This window comes from Zalophus californianus, chromosome 9 (assembly GCF_009762305.2).
Source record: "Zalophus californianus isolate mZalCal1 chromosome 9, mZalCal1.pri.v2, whole genome shotgun sequence".
Taxonomy (NCBI): domain Eukaryota; kingdom Metazoa; phylum Chordata; class Mammalia; order Carnivora; family Otariidae; genus Zalophus; species Zalophus californianus.
This window is the reverse complement of record NC_045603.1, coordinates 57908083-57930788: the sequence shown is the minus strand read 5'-3', so window position 1 is coordinate 57930788 and position 22706 is coordinate 57908083. Positions and strand designations below refer to the sequence as shown.

General features: G+C 41.6%; 1 protein-coding gene across 2 annotated transcripts in view; it reads left to right on the top strand.

Moving 5' to 3' along the window:
- The window catches only part of RBMS2 (RNA binding motif single stranded interacting protein 2), a 70302-nt gene that overhangs the window by 25026 nt on the left and 22570 nt on the right, over positions 1-22706 (top strand). For both annotated transcript variants that reach the window (XM_027593139.1, XM_027593137.1), the window contains 2 exons: positions 17140-17306; positions 22039-22097. In XM_027593139.1, the coding sequence (XP_027448940.1) occupies positions 17164-17306; positions 22039-22097 (202 nt within the window). In that variant the 5' untranslated portion in view covers positions 17140-17163. The remainder of the gene's footprint in view (positions 1-17139; positions 17307-22038; positions 22098-22706) is intronic.

The following is a 22706-nucleotide window of genomic DNA, read 5'->3' as shown; positions in this document are numbered from 1 at the left end:
GAAATAAGAAAGTTTGAGAGATAGAAATGAAAACAATACTTTTATTATTAATAAAACTAATATTCAAGAAGGTAGCTTATATCTGTGGGCCAGTGGGTTTCTAATACTACCCCAGAATTGACAGATTTATCTACCTAGATATAGCAATGATTAAAACAAAGGAAATGGAAAGCTATGGACTTCCCCATCTGGTGGGGATGTAAAACTTTAAAACTTAACCAGTGTGGAGGGGCACCTGAGTGGCTCAGTTGGTTAAGCAACTGACTCTTGGTTTCTGCTCAGGTCATGATCTCAGGGTCTTGAGATCAAGCCCCATGTTGGGCTGCTCGATGAGCATGGAACCTGCTTGGATTCTCTCTCTCCCCCTCTCCCTTTGCCCCTCTCCCCACTCATGCTCTTTCTCTAAACAAAAAAAAACCATTGTGGAGTAGCAAAGCTGAATGTGTACAGGCATACCTCATCCTATTGTGCTTCACTTTATTGTTCTATGCAGGTATTGTGTTTTTTACAAATTGAAGATTTGTGGCAGCCCTGTGTTAAGCAACTTGGCACTATTTTTCCAATAGCATTTGCTCACTTCGTGTCATTTTGGTAATCTTAGCAATATTTCAAATTTTTAAATTTGTTATTGTTTATGTAATCTGTGATCAGTGATCTTTGATGTTACTATTTTAATTGTTTTGGGGTGCTGTGAACCCATATAAGGTGGTGAACTTAATTGATAAATATTGTATGTGATCTGATTGCTTCATTGGCTCTTCCCCCATCTCTCTCCCTCTCCTTAGGCTTTCAAATAAATAAATAAAACTTTTTAAAATGAAGAGTCAGGGCACCAGGGTGGCTCAGTTAGTTAAGCGACTGCCTTCGGCTCGGGTCATGATCCTGGAGTCCTGGGATCGAGTCCCACGTCAGGCTCCCTGCTCAGCAGGGAGTCTGCTTCTCCCTCTGACCCTCCCCCCCTCATGCTCTCTCTCTCTTTCTCTCGTTCTCTCTCTCAAATAAATAAATAAAATCTTTAAAAAAAATAAAATGAAGAGTCAAAAAATGACACCAAAGGGGAGGGGGTTAGGGGAATGGAGTATTTTTTAAAAAGATTTTATTTATTTATTTGCCAGAGAGAGAGAGAGAGAGCAAGCACAAGCAGGGGGAGCAGCAGGCCGAGGGAGAAGCAGAAGCAGGCTTCCCGCTGAGCAGGGAGCCTGATGCGGGACTCCATCCCAGGACCCTGAGATCATGACCTGAGCTGAAGGCAGACACTTAACCAACTGAGCCACCCAGGTCATCCCTTGAAGACGTTTTAGAAATTGATTTTTCTTTTTTTAATAATTGGGGTTAATTATTGACCCTGCTTATAGTTTGTGAAAGCCATTGCTTTTTCAAAGAAATAACAATGGGAAGGATGTGTGAGCCAGATGATCCTGCATTAAGAATAAGATTCTGCTATTGATTAATTATGTGAACTTGGGAAAGTAACAAAGTCCTCTGAATCTCAGTTTCCAAATCAATAAAAACCAAAATGTAAATGATACTGGTCTTATTATCTTCTTCGTAAGAATTATATTAGATAACAAAATCCTCTAGGGTTTGGAATATAGTAGATAGCCAGCAATGTTATTTTGCCTTCTCTTTGCCTGACAAAAAGATAATAAAATAATAGGTCAATTGCAATTTTCTTGTATTCGCTTTTCCAGTTTTTTTGTGTGTTTTATTTTGTTTTGTTTGTAGATTAACTTCAGTAGTCACTTTTGAGAGCGTAGGCCAGGGGCACTTTTACATTGTCACTATTTTTTGTTTTGATTTTTTCTATGTCATTATTCTGTTTTTGCATTACATTTTATGCCCGTTGAAGGCCAGTCTTTTCTTATTTTGCATTTCTTCATAGCATCTCCACATGTTACATTACATAAAATACAACAATAATTGTTCAGTTATATATATTTATTATTTTTTTAGAGAGGGGGGAGGGGTCGAGGGAGAGAATTTTAAGTAGGCTCCATGCCCCACATAGAGCCTGATGGAAGGCTCGGGCTCCATCTCACAACCCTGAGATCATGACCTGAGTCAAAATCAAGAGTTGGACACTTAGGTGATGGAGCCACCCAGGCGCCCTAATTGTTCAGTTATAGCTTCTTGTTTTTATTCTCCAAATAGTAGGCACTTAATAAATGTTTTTTGAATGATTTAATATTTATGCTACTGTGTATCAACCAACACAATTTCCTTAACAAATAAATTGCAAAAGAAAAAAAGGAATGAATAGGGAACCTATTGATTAAGAGGTGTCAGACATAGCAACCAGTCACAGTATGTGGACCTTATTTGGATCCTTTGGATCCTATTTTCTTTTTTTTTTAAGATTTTATTTATTTGACGGAGAGAGACAGCGAGAGAGGGAACACAAGCAGGAGTGGGAGAGGGAGAAGCAGGCTTCCTGCGGAGCAGGGAGCCCGATGCAGAGGTTGATCCCAGAACCCTGGGATCATGACCTGAGCCGAAGGCAGACGCTTAATGACTGAGCCACCCAGGCACCCCTGGATCCTATTTTCAAACAAATAAACTTCAAGATGAGACAAAACAAAAATTTGACATCTGTGAGACAATGGAAGTTTTTCTTTCTTTTTTTTTTTTTTTTTTTTAAGTAAGCTCTATGCCCAATGTGGGTTCAAACCTAAAACCCCAAGGTCAAGAGTCATATGCTCTACCACCTGTGCCAGCCAGACACCCCAGGAATTATTAATTTTTTAGGTGATATAATATTGTGCTTTGTTTTATAAAAAAGATTTTTTTTCAGGGCCACCTGGCTGGCTCAGTTTGAAGAGTGTACAACTCTTGGTCTCAGGTTTGTGAGTTTGAGCCCCACATTGGGTGTAAAGACTGCTTAAGTAAGTAAATAAATAAACTTGAAAAAAATATTTTTTTCCGGGTTACATGCTGAAATATTTTAGAATGACATGATATATTTAGTATTTGCTTTGAAATCCTGTGGGAGGTGGGGAAATAGGTAGAGCTACAGATGAACATAGGGGAAGGGAAGGAAAAAGAAAAGATAAAAACAGAGAGGGAGGCAAACCATAAGAGACTTTTAAAAAATATATATATTTTATTTATTTATTTGACACAGAGAGAGAGAGAACAGGAGCAGGGGGAGTGTCAGGCAGAGGGAGAAGCAGGCTTCCCCCCTGAGCAAGTAGCCCGATGTGGGGCTTGATCCCAGGACCCTGGGATCATTACCTGAGCTAAAGGCAGATGCTTAACTGACTGAGCCACCCAGGTGCTGCAGGAGACTCTTAACTCTAGAAACAAACAGGGTTGCTGGAAAGGAGGTGGATGGGGTGATGGGGTAACTGGGTGGTGGGCATTAAGGAGGGCACTTGATGAGCACTGGGTGTTATATGCTACTGATGATCACTAAATTCTACCCCTGAAACTAATAATTCAGTATGTTAACTAAATTGAATTTAAATAAAGAATTAAAAAAGAAAAAGAATTTTCTCCTCCTCTTTTGGGGAACTTATCCCTTTGTCTTGAACAGTGCCAGGATTAGGGGCACTGAACCCCTGTGCAGTCGAAAATCCAGGTATAGCTTTTGACTCTCCCAAAATTTAACTACTAATAGCCTACTGTTGACCAGAAGTCTTACCAATAACATAAATGGTTGATTAATACATATTTTGTATGTGATATGTATTATATGCTGTATTCTCACCATAAAGTAAGCTAGAGAAAAGAAAATGTTACTAAGAATATCATAAGGAAGAAAAAAGACATTTACAGTACTGTACTGTATCGAAAAAAATCTGCATATAAGTGGACCTGCACAGTTCAAACCTGTGTTAAGGATAAACTGTAATTGGTTTTTGATATTCAGTGTTCAGTTTAGCAATAAGTCCTCACCTCCACACCTTACCTCCAACCTCTGCGCCATTCCAATTGTAGTTTAAGGTCTTGAGTTTGATAAAGTAGGTTAACACTTTGCTAAGGACTAGTTTTGTTCAGATTACTGTCTTTTTAAGATTTAAGGTATTTTAGGAATTAGAAGATCATGGATCCAGGACTTAGGCTATATAGACTCAACTGTTTTAATGTTCTATCCTACCTTTTTTTTTTTTTTTTTTAAGATTTATTCACTTGAGAGAGAGAGAGTGAGCACAAGCAGGGGTTGGGGACAGGAGCAGACTCCCCACTGACCCAGGAGCCTGACACAGGGCTGAGTCCCAGGACACTAGGATCATGAGCTGAGTGGAAGGCAGATGCTTAACCGACTGAGCTACCCAGGTGCTCCAATATTCTATCCTACTTAAAAAAATAGTATGTCAGATTTTTTTTTTTTTAAGATTTTACTTATTTGAGAGAGGGGGAGGAAGAGAGAGAGAGAGTGGACAAGCAGGGGGAGCTGCAAAGGGAGAGGGAAAAGCAGACTCCCCACCCAGCACGGAGCCTGACGCCAGGCTTGATCCCAGAACCCTGGGATTATAACCTGAGCCGAAGGCAGACACCCAACCAACTGAGCCACCCAGGTGCTCCTGTCAAAATTTTAAGAGACTTTTATTTATTTATTTTAAAGTAAGCACGGGGCACCTGGCTGGCTCAGTCAGAAGAGCATCTGACTCTTGATCTCGAGGTCTTGGGTTTAAGCCCCACATTGGGTGTAGAGAGTACTAAAAAAATAAACTTAAGAAAAAATCTCTACACCCAATGTGGGGCCCAAACTCAAGACCTGAGATCAAGAGTTGGATGCTTGGGGTGCCTGGGTGGCTCAGTTGGTTGAGTGTCTGCCTTTGGCTCAGGTCATGATCTCCGTGTCCCTGGATTGAGTCCCATGTCGGGCTCCTTGCTTGGCAGGGAGCCTGCCTCTCCCTCTCTCTCTACCCCTCTGCTTGTTCGCTCACTCTCTCTCTCAAATGAATAAATAAAATCTTAAAAAAAGAAAAAGAGTTGGATGCTCTACTGACTGAGCCCATCAGCTGCCCCAACTTTTATTTGTTTTTAAATAGATAATAGATGTAGGGACTTGGTGTAAAACAAAAGGTTCAGGCAGAGGCTGCTGGGAAGATGGCGGAGTAGGAGGACCCTGGGCTCACCTCTTGCCACGTGGCAACCTAGAGAACACCCACATTGGCATAAATAACTCAGAAAGTGACTCGAAGACTGGCAGAACAGACTCTCTGCAGCCTGGCACAGACAAGAGGCCACAGCGAAGTAGATCCACCTACTCTGATACGTTCTTGGCAAGATCCCATCAAAGCAATGCCAGAGGCCTGGCAGTGTGCAAGCAGCCCAGACAAGGGTCAGCAGCACTCCAAAGTGAGTCATGCTCCAGGGGGAGAAGATAACCACACACCAGTCTGACTGTGACCCCAGCAGTGGGCTGGGGGGCAGGCAGTTGGTCTGACTATAGGCTCCCCACCCCCCACCAATAAAAGCTTCTCAAGGAACAACACAGGGAAAATGCCCTGCAGTTTGGTGCTCCTTCATCTCTGGCAAACACTTGGTCTGACTCAACTCAAGCCCAAGGCGTCCCCGGACCGGCCCACTAACACCACAGGCACCAGACTCTGCCTGCAACAGGGTAAAGAGAGCCTTTGTAGGCTGGACTGAAGGCAAACACATCCCAGCCACAACAGGAGGGTGCACGCAACACACAAGGAGACACCCTGAAGCACTATTTTCTGGTGAAGACATTGTACTGTGGGGCACTCCAAGACCTCTTCTTCATAAAGCCACTACTTTCAAGTGTGGGAGACGTAACTGACTTTCCTAACATGTGGAAACAGATGCAGCAACAGACAAAATGAGGAGACAGAGGTATATGTTCCAATTGAAAGAGCGGAACAAAATCATAGCAAGAGAGTTAAACAGAATGGAGATAAGTAATATGTCTGATAGTGAATTTAAAGTAATGCTCATAAAGATACTCGCTAGAATTGAGAAAGGAGTGCAGGACCTCCACGAGACCCTCCACCAAGAGACAGGAGACCTAATAAAGAACCAATTAGAGATAATGAACTCACTAAATGAAAATAAAAATAGACCACCTGGAATAAATAGCAAACAAGAGGAAGTAGAAGAACAAATCAGCAGCCTGGAGGACAGAGTAAGGGAAAGTAATCAAGTTGAGCAGATGAGAGGGGAAAAAATATGCAAAATGAGAATAGGCCTAGGGGGGAATGCCTGGGTGGCTCAGTCGGTTGAGTGTCTGCCTTTGGCTTGGGTCATGGTCCCGGGGTTCTGGGATTGGGTCCCACATCGGGCTCCCTGCTCAGTGATGAGCCTGCTTCTCCCTCTGCCTGCTGCTCCCCTTGGTTGTGCTGTCTCTTTCTCTCTGACAAATAGGTGAATAAAATCTTTTTTTTTTTTTAAAGATTTTATTTATTCATTTGCGAGAGAGACAGAGAAGAGGCAGAGGGAGAGGGAGAAGCAGACTCCCTGCTGAGCAAGGAGCCCGATGCGGGACTCGATCCCAGGACCCTGGGATCATGACCTGAGCCGAAGGCAGAGGCTTTACCATCTGAGCCACCCAGGCGCCCTAGGTGAATAAAATCTTAAAAAAAAAAAAAAAAAAATAGGCCCAGGGAACTCAGCGACACTGTCAAGCATAACAGTCACATGATAGGGATCCCAGAAGGAGAAGAGAGAAAATGGGGCAGATTTATCTGAAGAAATAATAGCTGAAAACTTCCTGAATCTGGGGAAGGAAAGAGAAATCCAGATCCAGGAGGCACAGATAGCCCCCAACAAAACCAATCCAAAGAGTTCTGCACAAGACACAAAGTAAATAAGATGGCCAAAAGTAGTGATAAAGAGGATTTTAAAAGCAGCAAGAGAAAGGAAAGCGGTTACATACAAGGGAAACCTCATAAAACTGTCAGTGGGTTTTTCAGCAGAAACTTTTTCAGGCCAGAAGGGAGTGGCGTGATATATTCAAAGTGCTAAAAGGAAAAAATCTACAGCCAAGACTACTTTATTCAGCAAGGCTTTCATTCACTATAGAAGGTGAGATAGAGTTTCCCAGACAAATAAAAGTTAAAGGAATTCATGACCAGGAGCAAAGCCACCCACGTCCCCATCACAATGATGTCATCGGCCTGTGGGTCCCAAATTCATAGTCCAGCCACCCTCCTGCCTGAGTCAGTATGCATGGCCTGCCACCTGCTCAATGCCAAGTCAACACACCTTCACCTCAGATTGACAAGGACTCAAATTGACACTCTTTCCTTCAAATTCCAGCCCCTGTGCTCAAGTTTGTGCACAAAAGTGGACATAATTATAATACAGGGGTGCCTGGGTGGCTCAGTCATTAAGTGTCTGCCTTCTGCTCAGGTCATGATCCCAGAGTCCTGGAATCAAGCCCCACATGGCTCTCTGCTCAGCGGGAAGCCTGCTTCTCCCTCTCCTACTCGCCCTGCTTGTGTTCCTTACTCGCCCTGCTTGTGTTCCCTCTCTTGCTGTCTCTCTGTCAAATAAATAAATAAAATCTTAAAAAAATAATTATAACAGAATGAAGCAACCCAAATAGTGACACTAATTTTGTGGAATATATAATGGATAAAAGGAGTGTGCTAGGCTGAGAACATCTCCAACAAACACATCAAAGAACAATACATACACATGATTCTGGCTGGTAAAAGAAACCTGAGAAAAATAAAACAAGACAAAATCAGAGAGGGAGACAAACCATAAGAGACTCTTAATCATAGGAAACAAACTGAGGGTTTGCTGGAGGGGAGGGGGTAAGGGGATGGGGTAGTCATAAGAGACTCCATCATAGGAAACAAACTGAGGGTTTGCTGGAGGGGAAGGGGTGAGGGAATGGGGTAACTGGGTTATGGCCATTAAGGAGGGCACTGGATGGAATGAGCACTGGGTATTTTTTTTAAGATTTTGTTTATTTATTTGACAGATAGCAAGAGAGAGAGCACAAGCATGGGGGAGCGGCAGGCAGAGGGAGAGGGAGAAGCAGGCTCCCCATTGAGCAGGGAGCCCGATGCGGGGCTTGATCTCAGGACCCTGGGGTCATGACCTGAGCCGAAGGCAGCCGTTTAACCAACTGAGCCACCCAGGTGCCCCTGAGCACTGGGTATTATATAATATTGATGAGTCACTGAACTTTACCTCTGAAACTAATAATACATTATATGTTAATTAATTGAATTTAACTTTAAAAAAAAGAACCCTCCCAAAAAAACAACCAAAAAAACCCCCCAAAACCCAAAAGGTTCAAATGGGTATTAATGAAATATAGAAAAAGTCTGTGTTTTCACCCCATACTCCATATACCTAGTTCCTTTCTAGTAGCCATAATTATCAGCTGTTTCTCTTGGATCTTTTTAGAGATACTTGTATGCATATTATATTAGAATTTGTGAGGGCTTTGTGAATTGTAAAAGACAGGCTAGAACAAAGATAAGGACTTGATACACCTGATGTATTACTGGCCGGTTGCATATGTACATTTTATTTTGATCTGGAAATAGACTAGGCACACGTGGGTTAGGCCAGTTCCTTCAGGTGTGTAGTATTGCCAGTATTTATTGTTTGGTGAATCAAAAGTATTTCTATAATGAAAAAAAAAATTCTATAACGACCAGAGGAGCAGAATCTTTTCATGACTTTGAGTCTTAATAAGACCAGATCCCCAATCTGCCAATCTGAGTATTCTTTGAACAGGTAGTGTGAGGGTGGAAAAGAGGAGTGCTGGTGTTTCCTAACTTCCTTTGGGTTTATGATCTATTTCTGGCTAAAATGAAATTGTGTCAAATGATGAAAATATGGTAAATGATGAGGTAGGGTAAAACAGACTATAGGCAGGCATTCTCTTTTCCTATCTTTTCTCTGTCTGAAAGAGCTGTATTGTGGAAGAGGCAGGTACACTTCTCTTTTTGAGCCATGGAGCTCTAATGATGCTGCTATTCTTGTTCACTTTACCGTTCCTTCCCAGGCCATATATTCTCCTGGACACAGATGATCCTCCAGCCAAGCTGAATAGTGGAGTCGTTTGGTAATGCAGAATAACACTCAGTGGGGGCTCAGTTGTGTTCCACACCTATTCTTCCCAAGCAATTGGCTGTTGACGTTCTGACTTCAGCTGCTTAACCCTTAAAGATTCTTCTGTTGTCCTGAGAAGTTATTAAACTCTTTGCTGTACGTTTCCTGGTACATAACGAGGTATTACCACACTGACATGTACCCACAAACTGGTGACATGGTTGGTTATTACTTGGGTTGCAGACATGGGCTATGCTCCCTAAAACCACTGTGTCCAAAAGGGCTCTGCCCACCATAGAATTGCCCATATACTTCAGTGGAGGGCTCTTGCTCTAGTTGTTTTCTGTAAGCACCAGTCTATATAAGAGATTTCCTTTTGCGTATTTGAGTCATAGTTCAAATACCTTTGTTCCTTAAATGTTCTACCCTGACTAGACATTACCTATTGCCTGGGAACTTAGAACTCTTCTCTTTCCAGAAGGGAGAAAAACAAAGGATATAGGATCATGTAAAAGGCTGCTTTATGTGTTTACTCAGCTGTTTGCCCTGGTTTGGGTACTTTCAGTATTTGGGTTTTCTGTACCTTGGTTCTGCTTCACAAAAAGCAAAGCGATATAACAGAGGGAATGCTGAAATAAGACTGAGCCTCAGTTTCTAAGTTTCAAAAGAGAAGAACATATCCCCTGTTCTGACCTCACAGAGTTGTCAGGAAGATCAAATGAAATCATAAATGTGAAAGGATTTAAGACACTTAAAGTTTAGACAAATCGACAGAGAACAGAATTCTGTGTTAAATTGTGCCTTGAGGATTTTTGCACGGTGAGAAGGTTTTTTATTCAGTTTTGAAGAAAGCAGAGTTTCTCAAGAGCTTCTGACATAAATCTTCCACCCGAGTCTTCAAGGTAGAATGGTTGGTTCATCATTCAGGATCCCAAAAGGAAACAGATGGTATATCTAAATTGAGTAATTTGAGAAAGATTTAATAAAGAGACTATTTACAAAGGGGTTTAAGGAAACCAGTGAAAGAGAGCAGAGTACCCTATGGCCACCAATTACAGAGCCTACATTACCTCATTACCTCTAGATCTAATAAAGCTAAGTAGTGAGAGAGATTACCTCAGAATCTGAGAGTAGCTGTATGGAAAGAACTGTGGGCTTCAGTAGCATGCAGCCAAATCGTGGTGCTTTGGCAAGAGCTAGGGAAATAAATACTCTGACTTCATTCTCCTCCTACCCTTTGATCTCCTGCTGGTGTACATCTGGTTAGCCAAATCCAGCTGGAAGCCAGAGGGCAAGGGAGCCTGCGCATGCACTCTATATGGTCAGCTGCCAGGTACACAAAGCAAGGTGGGCAAGAGTGGTGAGTGGATCTGGAAGGGCAAATGGATTCTGGGGCAGTATGCTGTGGCTATATGCTTAACTGAGGATTCTGTAGTTATTGTGGCTGAGGGTTTTTAAATATCAGTCCTGTACTTGAGACCCAGTCTGAGCACCACTTGGTATAAACATAAATAACTCCCTGGAGGCCGTATGGTTGGTGCACCGTACTGTTACCATCTTGGTATTCAAGGGATGTGGGAAACAGATTGCTATCATAGTGGTAAGAGCCATGAAAGAGGAGGAGGAGGAGATGAGCTGGAGGTGATGTCAAGTTTACTTGAGTTAAAAGGAAAGAGTAGAAAGTGCTGACTCAGCTTTTAAAACCAGCTATGGTGGACACATGGTATGTGTTCTCTGGTTCAGGCTCTGCATTTTCCAGAGATGCCTTTTTGTTTTGTTTTGCTGTTAATATTGCTAATGTTTGTTTTTTTAAGGAGAGGAGGAATGTAGGAAATATCCATTTTTTAAAAACTTATTTATTTATTTTTATTTTTTTAATTTTTTATTGTTATGTTAATCACCATATATTACATCATTAGTTTTTGGTGCAGTGTTCCATGATTCATTGTTTGTTCATAACACCCAGTGCTCCATGCAGAACGTGCCCTCCTCAATACCCATCACCAGGCTAACCCATCCCCCTACCCCCCTCCCCTCTAGAACCCTCAGTTTGTTTTTCAGAGTCCATCATCTCATATTTATTTTTTTTAGTATTCTCTACACCCAACATGGGGTTCGAACTCACAACCCTGAAATCAAAAGTCGCATGGTCTTCTGACTGAGCCAGCCAGGTGCCTTTCTTGAAATATCCCTTTCTTGCTCTGATATGATTTAATGGTTGATCTATATTTCCACTTGAATTTCAAGAAAATATATTAATCTTAGGACTTTTCTATCTGGAAATGAAGTAGGCTGATGCCAACCTAAGCTGAATTCTGTGCTAGTTCATGCTAGCCTGTGGCTGTTGTTTTTAGTGGTTGGAATGCCCTCTTCTCTCCACCCATCCCCGTCATATTTTTTTTTTAAGATTAGTTATTTATTTATTAGAGAGAACAGAGCCAGTGAGAACATGAGTTGGGGGGAGGGGCAGAGGGAGAGGGAGAAGCAGACTCCCGCTGAGCAGGGAGCCCGATGTGGGGCTCGATCCCAGGACCCTGGGATCATGACCTGAGCCGAAGGCAGATGCTTAACCAACTGAGCCACCCAGGCACCCACACTAATCTATTTTCTGTCTGTATAGACTTGCCTGTTCTAGATATTTCATGTGAATAGAATTGTATAATATGTGCTCCTTTGTGACTTTTTCACTCTGCATATTTTGAAGGTTCATGGATGTTTTAGCATGTATCTTATTTCATTCCTTCTCATAGCTGAATAGTAGTTTCCTATATGGATATAGTACACTTTATCTATTCGTCAGTTGATAGACATTTGTGTTGTTTCCACTTTTGGCTATTATAAATAATGCTGCTGTGAAATGTGTGTACAGGTTTTGTGTGAGCATATGTTTTCAGTTCTCCTGGGTACATACTTAGGAGTGGAATTGCTGGGTCATGTGATAACTCTGTGTCTAACCATTTTAGGAACCATCAAATTGTTTTTCAAAGCAGCTGTGTCATTTTACGTGCCCACCAGCAGTGTAGAAGAGTTCCAGATTCTTCATATTCTCGCCAACACTTGTTATTGTTGATTATAGCATCAAAATTATTTTTGATTAAAACTGTAATCTTTTTGTTATAGCCATTCTAGTGGATATGAAGTGGTATCTCATTATTACTGTGATTTGCATTTCCCTATGGCTCCCCATGAAAAGTTTAATATCCTACACATCCTTTAAGATACCACCGTCTTTTTTGAGAAACTTTTCCCTCAGGAATTAACTGTCTTTTCTTTCATACTCATACAGTTTTGCTTGGATCCCCATTAGCACACATATTTCATTCTGCTAGTTATCTAGATTGTAAGCTCTGGTTTGTGAATTCCTTAATGGCTCCTTGTGGGTGTGTGTTTAAATTTATTATGAAGTATTTCACTCATACTCTTATGCATTTGTGAGGCTTGCACATAGTTGGTATTCAGATATTTATTGAATGACTCAAATAGTGCAAAGGGTCTCTTTCTCAGGGAAAGTGGACTTTCTCTTATTAAGAGATATTATGATGAAACCAGGGGAATAATGTATTTTAGACAAAAATGTTCAGATATTGGGACGCCTGGCTGACTCAGTCGGGAGAGCATGGGAGAGCATGCGGCTCTCGATCTTGGGAGTCATGAGTCCGATCCCCATGTGTGGAGTAGTTTACTTAAAAAAGAATTTTTTTTTTAAAAGTTCAGATATGTTGTATGTCCTAGAGACCACCAGCTCCAGGAACATGTCTTATAGATCGTCCATATCCAAGTTGCAATAGGAATTTTGGTGTCAGGCCACTGGATTGAATATCTGTGAGATTTTTTTAGGGGTTTATTAAAATGATATGTGATAGCAAATCCCCTGAGTTTGTTTTACTCCTTTTAGCAAATATCCATGCCTGCATACTATGTGCCAGGAACTTAGCTAGCTTGGCACTAGACATGGGGTGGGGTTTTCTCCTGCTCTGATGGTAATAAAGTTAAGGGCCCAGGATGGGGATGACTTTGATGGCGAATGAATGGATACAGGATTTTGGAATTTTATTAAACCACACAAAATGAACACTTGATCAGAACCTAATTTTCAGAATAAAGACAATGTTTTATTATATTATAGTTTGATTAACAAGTAGCTTATCTGACTGGATCATTCTTTTAAAGATCTGATGAAAACTTAGTGAGTGGAAAGTCGGCATTATATCATCTCTACCATTATGATCTCTTGAAAGAGAACAAAAGGAAGAACACTGTCGTCTCTCCCAGTTTCCTATAACTCAGCAAGACCGGAAACATAAAATTCCTGCTACAGCAAGAAGGGAGTTTGATTTTTTTTTTCTGGATGAAGATGAAGGAGTTAGACGTTTCTGTACCCCCATCCCACCAGCCCTTCCTCTGGTATTTATCCCCAGATAGTCTCATGGGATATATCAAAGTGTATTCTCTGCACATCCTTTAAACACTGCCCCACCAATCTTTAGGCTTTTTCCTTACCTCCCTACATGTCTAATACCTTCTAACTAGTCTCACCACCTCTGGTCTCCCACGTCTCTGAACCAGCTTTGATAATGCGGCTGACATATGTGATATCGTTTCTCTGTTTATAAACCCACTAATGTTTCCCATTCACTTCCAGAATTAAATCTCCTTCATAAGAACACAGATACCTGTACTCTTCTCCTGGATAACTTTACATATTCCTTTGATACATAATATACTACCATCCTTTATTTCTGAAGGCAAATTTAATAATCTCAGGCATCTAAGATTCTAGGCCGAATGTGAGGGCCCTTGTTTAAAGAGTTCACATCTTGGAATTATAGGGCACAGTACAGTTCCAAGTCCTGTTCTTTTTTTTTTTTTAAGATTTTATTTATTTGAGAAGGAGAGAGAGCGCATGTGTGCTCACATGAGCAAGGGAAGGGGCAAAGAGAGAGGGAGAAGACGACTCCCTGCTGAGCAGGGAGCCCGATGTGGGACTCGATCCCAGGACCCAGAGATCATGACCCGAGCTGAAGGCAGACGCTTAACCAACAGAGCCACCCAGGCGTCCTTTTGTAATAGATTTCTATCCCTTCCTAAAAAGAACCCCGTATTTCAACTTCTCTAATAACCCTGGATTTGATGCTCACACGAAAATGACATTTTTTAGGACAAAGTGATAAAAAGCAAATTAGCTTTAAGATTTAGAGCCTGCTTTGGTTTATGAAATCTACCATAGTACAGGAGGATTAAGGAAATATCTTGCTTTTCAGTTTCTAGCTTAGGCCCTGACAGAGGACCAGTGACCTCAGAGAACCATTTCAGTAGAAGTCAAGAGAGACAATACTGCTGTATCCTTCCCTACCCCCGTAAGAATATCTCAGTTCTCTGTACTGTTGTACGTATTCCCCTTTTCTCTCTTATATAATAGATAAACATAGATTTTTAGTTTACATTAGTTATTATGTCTGTCCAAATAGTTCCTTTTGTGAAGCCAGATAGGCTTTACTTAGGGGCTTTCTCAAGTTTTATTTATTTATTTATTTATTTATTTATTTATTTATTTATTTATTTATTTATTTATTTTTATCATTTCTCTTTGGAGGCAAACCTATGTGGCAATTTCAGAAACTGCGTAGGAATATCAAGAGATAAAAGTTCCCTCTTCCTTCTCGTGCTCTCTGTCTCTCATTCTCTCTCTCAAATGAATAAATAAAATCTTAAAAAAGAAAGTTTGTGGGTTTTTTTGAACCATATCTTTTTTTTCCTAGGAATTTTTCTGGCCTTGCAGCCAGTTTATTCTCAACTAAGTCATATATTTTTTTTAAGATTTTATTTATTTATTTGAGAGAGAGAGAATGAGAGATAGAGAGCACGAGAGGGAAGAGGGTCAGAGGGCGAAGCAGACTCCCCGCTGAGCAGGGAGCCCGATGCGGGACTCGATCCCGGGACTCCAGGATCACGACCCGAGCCGAAGGCAGTCGCTTAACCAACTGAGCCACCCAGGCGCCCGACTAAGTCATATTTTTAAGTTAAGAGCTAAGACCTTAGTATTAAAACCAAGGTTATAGCTATGTAGCAAACCGGTAACGTCTTTTCAGTTTAACTTTCCTCACCCTTGTGTTCTTGTTTGCACAGTCCCGGCATCTTTGATACTTTCTCTTAGAGATGTGCTCTCACATTGGGAAAGGGGATAGATAAACTCAGGCAAATGGTCTCATGCTACTGGAGATGCTTTTTCTGTCCTTGTTGTTGATGTCGTCATTATCATCATCATCACTTGAGGCCTAGAATCTCCTACTCAGGAGAAAAAGTTTGGCTTTCTCAGCCAAGGGTAAATAATAGTAATTCCTTGGAGACAAGGAAAGACATGTATTACCGAATGATCTTTAGCAGTAATCTTATTCTGACCTTGGAAGCAATCATGATTAGAATATAGGTCACAGTCTTGAATGTACTTTAAATCAGGTGGTGCAGTTATGATAGTAATGATAATGGAGGAGGCAGTATTTGACCCACTAGTATTTGATTATTACTATTATTATTATTAAAGGTCTTATTTATTTATTTGACAGAGCGAGAGAGCACAAGCAGGGGGAGCAGTAGAAGGAGAGGGAAAAGCAGGCTCCCCGCTGAGCAGGGAGCCAATGTGGGGCTCGATCCCAGGACCCTGGGATCGTGACCTGAGCCAAAGGCAGATGCTTAACCAACTGAGCCACCCAGGCGCCCCAGTATTTGATTATTATTGCAAATCTAGTAATCCAATGGAGATTTCAATGTCATTTTTTTAAAGATTATTTATTTATTTGGGGCGCTTCCTGCTTCAACATATTTTAGCCCAAGCAAAGATTTTATTTTAAAGTTTGCTCAAGGTCAGGGGCATAAAATAGCAGAGGCACATTTCACATTAATTAAGATTCTTTGTGGGGGGAAGATTTCCTCTTTGATATTCATGTTTCTCTTTTTCTTCTGTTAGTACTGCTTGCCCTCAACACCACCACCAAAAAGCATTTGAGAAGCAATTCCAAATAAATTAATATTATAAAGTGCTTTGAGCCTAGGGAGAACTGAATATGAGTATGGTATATCATAGGTAACTATGCAAATTTAGGGTATTATGAACCCGATATAAATGTAAACACTAAAAGCCTGATTAGAACATAAGGATTTAAAATATCCATGAGGAATGGATCCATGTTCCAGCCAACTTGGTATTTGCCTCTAACAGAAGTACCTTAAAAATGTAGCAGAGTCTGCTTGCCTGTCCTGCTATCAGTAGTAAAAGATAAGGGATGCTTGTTCCAAATCTTGGGTTTCCTTGACCATAATGTATCTATTGTTCATTCACTTAAACTTTAAAAAAATTTTTTTTAAATATTTTATTTATTTGAGAGAGAGAGAATGAGAGAGAGCACGAGAGGGAAGAGGGTCAGAGGGAGAAGCAGACTCCCCGCTGAGCAGGGAGCCCAATGTGGGACTCGATCCCAGGACTCCAGGATCATGACCTGAGCCGAAGGCAGTCGTTTAACCAACTGAGCCACCCAGGCGCCCAAACTTTTAAAAATTTGTAAGCAACTTAGGACTAAATCCCTATTAGTATGGTAACAAATTTCAGTTTTTACTGGTAATTAGTATTTTTACATGATCATTAGTATTTCATTTTATTTGTCTAAGTTTACAGTAATGTTCAAGCTCCTACAGGGATTTTGCAGTTCTCATATTCTACAGTGTTTTGAATCATCTATGTTAAACTTATTTATACTTTTATGATAAAGTTTTATTATTTCGTCTTCATCATTTTTAAATAGAACTTAGATTTAATTAGCCCTGTCTCATTACACAGGTTACTTAAGAGGCATACACTGTGTTCTCCAGTATCAGTATGATAAAAACATTCTACTATAACAAAGTACCTTTTTTCAAAACCTTCAACAAGTTTATTTTGGCCTCTCATTATTCATGAAAGATAGGTAAAAACAGTTATATATGTTCTTATTCTATGGCAGAGAGGAATTCCTTTAGTTAGTTTGTTTTGTTTTTACTCTCTATTGAGTTAATTGCTGTTAAAGTTTGGACTCATTCTTTCCAAGGAGCTAGAATCTTCCCCACTCTCCAGTATCTAAATGTATAAGCTTCTGACCTTCTATTCCTCCCGTCTCTCTGCAGCCCTATGTGTCATTGTCTCAGCAGATGGCACCACCTAGTCCAAGCAACAGTACCCCGAACAGCAGCAGTGGGAGCAATGGAAATGACCAGTTGAGCAAAACCAACCTCTATATCCGGGGATTGCAACCAGGCACTACTGACCAGGATCTTGTCAAATTGTGCCAGTCGTAAGTTGGGGAACATGTGGGTAGGCTTTGAGGGCCAGTATGGATTTGGTGATACTGGCTTCTTGCCAGATACTCGTGTCCTGAAATGCAGTCCAGTTTGTCACAAGATTTCTTAGCAGCCCCTCTTAAAGAAATTCTACCTGCTACTAATATATAAAACCTTTGTATGTTTCTCTGAGGAAAGTCAGGATGGGGCTGGCCTTTGAAGCCTAATATGTGACTGTTTCCACTGTGCTCCCAGAACTTATGGTCTTTGTGGGAAGATACCTGTCCTTACACCTCAAATAGCAGTGCTCAATGTCCTGGGATGCTTGAGTGGCTTAGTCATTTGAGCGTCTGCCTTCGGCTCGGGTCATGATCCCAGGGTCCTGGGATCGAGCCCTGCATCGGGCTCCCTGCTCAGCGGGGAGCCTGCTCCTCCCTCTGCCTGCTGTTCCCCCTGCTTGTGCTCTCTCTCTCTCTCTCTGACAAATAAATAAATAAAATCTAAAAAAAAAAATAAATAAAAAGAAAGAAAGAAACGCTCAATGTCCCTAACAATACTGATTAGAAGGCAGTGGGAGCCGGCAGTAGGGATAGAAGAAAGTGGAACTAGCTAATCAAATTGTACACTGAGGAGAGTTTTTGCTGATGCAGATAATCCCAGTGACCCGGAGGAGCTCTCAAATTAGTGGATGAAGGAGAAGGTGGAGAAAGAGGCTGTCACTCTGCATCTACCCCCTACAGACCTTTCGGGGTTCTTCACAGATTTGTCATGAGGTTGACATAACTACCATGGAATTAGCTCCTTTGGGAATGCTGGGAAAATTGCAAGAGTCCAAAGATGCCAGCTCAGTTCTGTTTGGCAGAAATATATGGGTTGCAAATGATATATTTGGGGGAATAGTTAGAGGAAGAAGTCTGGGGGTGGGAAGGGGGAAAATTGTTTGGGTAAGTGAATGGTAGAAAGAAATAGAAATATTAACCTTAGACTGTGTAATTACCATCTTTTAAAACTTTTTATTGATATATAACATATAGAAAAGTGCACAAATCGTAAATATATACATAGCAGTGACTTCACAAAGTGAACATACCCTCGTAACAGTCCCTTGTGACCAGGTCAAGAAATAGAACATTACCAGCTCTTCTGAAGCCCACCTCTCAGTTTCTATCCCTCCTGCCCCCAACCAATCTACCGTTTGGATTCTAAATAATCAGTTGGTGTGGTTTGTTTGAACTTCATGTAAAGACAATACTAGAGCATACATGCCCTTCTATGTCTGGCTTCTTTTGCTCTTTTTGTTTGTTTGTTTGTTATTTGTAAGATTTCTCTATATTGTTGCATGTAGCAAAACTTTGTTTATTCTTATTGCTTTATAGAATTCCTTCATAGGAATATACCATAGTTTATTTACCCATTCTACTGTTGCTGGACATTTGAATTGTTTCCAGTTTGTGACTATTATGAATATGAATTGTGCTGCCATGAACTTGTTCACGGCTTCTGGTGCATATGTGTACACATTTATGTTGGGTATATACCTAGGAGTAAAATTGCGGAGTCACGGGATGCACATATGTTCAGCTTTCGTAGATACTAAATGATTTTCTGAAGTGTTTAAACTAATCCAAACTCCCACAAGAGTATATGTAAATTCCAGCTGTTCCAAATCCTGGAAAGGCAGAACATTCTGCCCCCAAAATGTAGTTGTAGAAGTCATCAGAGATATTTTATAAGTCCCTTATTCTTCTGAGGTTTGGTACATTTTTGCTAGCACTGGGCTGCATAAACTCAGTTTCTAAAGGCTAGGCATACGTGTAAAACTCGCCTTGCTAGAAAAGTATTTAAATGGAAGTGAGGGGACTTAGTCTAGGACTAGTAATTTTTGAGGGGAATGGGAATTGGCAGAAATGTTGATTTATGAAGGAAAAGACTATCATATCAGGCTAGTTCTTTGATTTCTGTACCCTCTGTTTCTTGTCCTAAATATAATGTGCTACAAAAATCCTCTCAGTCCACAAGACAGACAAAAACTCAGTTCTACTTCACCATACTTTTATTTATTTTTTAAGATTTTATTTATTTATTTGACCGAGAGAGACACAGTGAGAGAAGGAACACAAGCAGGGGGAGTGGGAGAGGGAGAAGCAGACCTCCCGTGGAGCAGGGAGCCCCCCAGGACCCTGGGATCATGACCTGAGCCGAAGGCAGACGCTTAACGACTGAGCCACCCAGGCGCCCCAACATCACTATGCTTTTAGACTTTCATTTTGCTCTCCCCAACATTTGCCTTACCTTAGTGTCTGAAGGGATGAGAGTACTCAGGGTCATGATATGGGCTAGAACCAAGGAGCCTGATAGGGGACTATGGAGGAGTAGAAATGAGGCAGGGAAAGACTAGGTGCTAGATGAATTATGACAAAAAAGGAGGCTGAGAAGAGCAGATGGCTGGAACCCTTATGGATGCTGTGAGCTGGGAGTTAACTTTCTAGGAAGGGTGTTTACCATGCCTAGAGGGACCTCCTGTTTTTGTCCCAATTGTGTCTCAGGTTGTAGGGGACGTGAATGTTGCCGGATGCCAACCCCTGCTGGGCAGGCAGGAGAGGCCTGGAGTCTGAGACTGGAACCCCTGACTGTCTGGAGGGGCTCCTTCCTCTTAGGAGGAAGGAGCAGCAGCCAGCTGTTGCCAGCTGCAGTGGAAGCTCTGGGCTCTAAGTCTTGGCCCACTCAGACCCTGGGGCCTTGCTAAGGATGGCGGCATATATGTCCTCCCGCTGGTCTCATGCATCCCTTCCCTTGCCTGCATCTGGGAAAGAATCCAAATAGGGCTAGGAGCGCCACATTCATCCCCACTGCCATTATAATGTGTTCTTTTCCCAACCTCCAGACCACTGCTTGGCTTATTCTGTCTAATCCATTAGGTGACAGAAGCCCCACCAAAAAAGTCAGTGAGAGGCTGCCAAGGAGCAAAACAAATATATCAATCATCATAATGTTCTTTAGGGATAGGGGGATCCCCCACAATACTTGTTTGGGGTATTGGCCTCGTGTTCAGTCCCTGCCAACTGTTTTCAGTTAAATCCTGTACTTCTGATTCTGTTAGTGATTTCTGTTCTCCTGTATCTTTAATAATTTCACCTTCCTAGAGTGGAATAATTTCACCTTCCTAGAGACTTCTTTCTGGTGGAACACTTCTAGTATAGTCCTGCCCTGTGGTACTGCACTGCTCAAGTTCGGGGAACTCCACATGTCTCTGCTGCCAAAGTATAATTTTCAAAAAGTTGAAAAACATGACTCCTACAAAGATAGGTAAACACATGCTCAGGGTTTATTTCATTCATGAATAAGGGAACCAACAGAATGGTAAAATGGGTTCAAAGAGCGTTTGAGGGACTGAATGTAGGTACTGAAGAAAGAGTGTTGGAATAAGATTGCTAGGTTATAAACAAAACTGGTTCATATCCTATGGGACATTATAAAACAGTAACCTTTGGGATTCTCTTCCCTACTGGACAGAAATTATTGGCATTGGGACACTGGGTGGCTCAGTCGGTTGATCATGTGACTCTTGATTTTGGCTCAGGTCATGGTCTTGGGGTCATGGGATCAAGCCCCACGTTGGGCTCTGTGCTCACCATGGAGTCTCCTGTCCCCTCTCCCTCTGCTACCCCCCCAAATAAATAAAGAAAATCTTTGTTAAAAACTAAAAAAAAAGAAATTTGCATTTCTACTGGACAAAATCTACAAGCTAATACCTATCTTTGCAAGGTCTGGACTCTAATCAGTAGTAAATAGTAAGTCAAACAAAGAAACATCCCCCTAGATAATGAAATATATTTCAAATGGGCCTTTTAGACAGAGTTCCAGAACAACACCGAAAGGATATGCAGTCTTCATTTTGTCTTATTGTCACGTTTTGGGTAATTTTCCTAACACTGTTGTTGCACCTGGTCTTATACCCATTCATTTCCCTAACATGCTCAGGTCTTGACAGTGAGAAATAGAAGTCTTAGAATAAAGCAAAGCAGGAGAGAGAACGGCTTGCATTAAGGTTGAGGTTCCTTGAATATAATAATAATAATAGCAGTTAAGAACTTCCAAGTGTTTACCATGTGGTAGACATTAGTGCATATTCATATTCATGAATTCATTTCATATTCCCAACAATCCGGTCTCCACGGATGATGAGACTGAGGCCCCGGAAGGTTAAATGACTTGTCCAAGATGGCGGATAGCTACAAAGTGGCGGAACCAGGGTTTGAACAGATGCAGTTTTGTTCAGGTTAACCTTCGCCTGGGGTGGGGAACAGGGTGTCAGAGAAGAGAAACGTCTATAGGTTTTTCCTAGGAGGAATGGTGTTTCTCCAAAAGAAGGTAAGTAATTATTAAGGATTATAGTCAGTCTGCAAGGAATCCAGCCAGAGCTCTGCCCGTACACACTCTGCTATGTGGACATCACCAAGCTGCTTTCCCAGAAGACAGTAGTCTCTTTCCAACTCATATCTGAGCCTTAGGTGGGGAAGAAGAGAGAAATGTGTTGATATTATAAGGACTACAGTTACCTTATTTCTTGTAGGCACCTTTGGAGAATGGGTTTGTATGATAAGCATGACATTTGAAATTCATTTCTTCTTGTTTTTATTAAGGTTTGAGTGGGAACAGTTGTGAAGAAAGGGCATAGATTCATCCAGATGTCCTGTTCCAAATTCCTGCCCCCACATTATCACTTTGCATTTTCTTTTCCCTCAGATATGGCAAGATTGTCTCCACTAAGGCCATCCTGGACAAGAGCACGAACAAATGCAAAGGTGAGAGAGCAGCTGTCTTTGGTGATGGAGCGTGAGTGCGAGTGAGGCTGCCCCTTGCCCCTGCTCTTCTCTGCGCTGTGCTCCTAGGACCAAGTGAGGGGAGGAGTCTCTTAAGGCTTTCAGGCTTAAAAGACTAGTAGATATTTAGATTGTTTGGTGACCAGACAGCTAGAGCTGAAAATGCTATCTTGGGGACCCAAGGCTAGAAGCCTGCAGGGTGCCTGTGAGTCCCTTGAGCTTACTCTGTACTTCATGTTTCCATGAAGATTCCCCAGATCGGAGGGTGGGTATGGGTAGGTAAGCTTATTTCTACTTAGTAAAGCCTTGTAAAAGCTTGTGGTGGTGACAGTGGTGGGGTGACCTGGTGGGTATTCCTTTGTAAGGATGAATAGCTTTGTTGAGATTTCGAGCAGCTCTAGGTGGGGATGAAGAGTGGAAGGAGGGAAAGGACCATCTGTTGGGGTGGGGTGGGGCTTCTCGTAGGCGGCTGGCTATCTGCAGTGGAGAGGCCCTATACCCTACATGCCTAGCGTTCCTGGGATGTGGCTAGAAAACAGAAAAGAGTTCTGTTAGGGGTGGGGGCTGCGGACTGTTAAAAGAGCCTAGTTT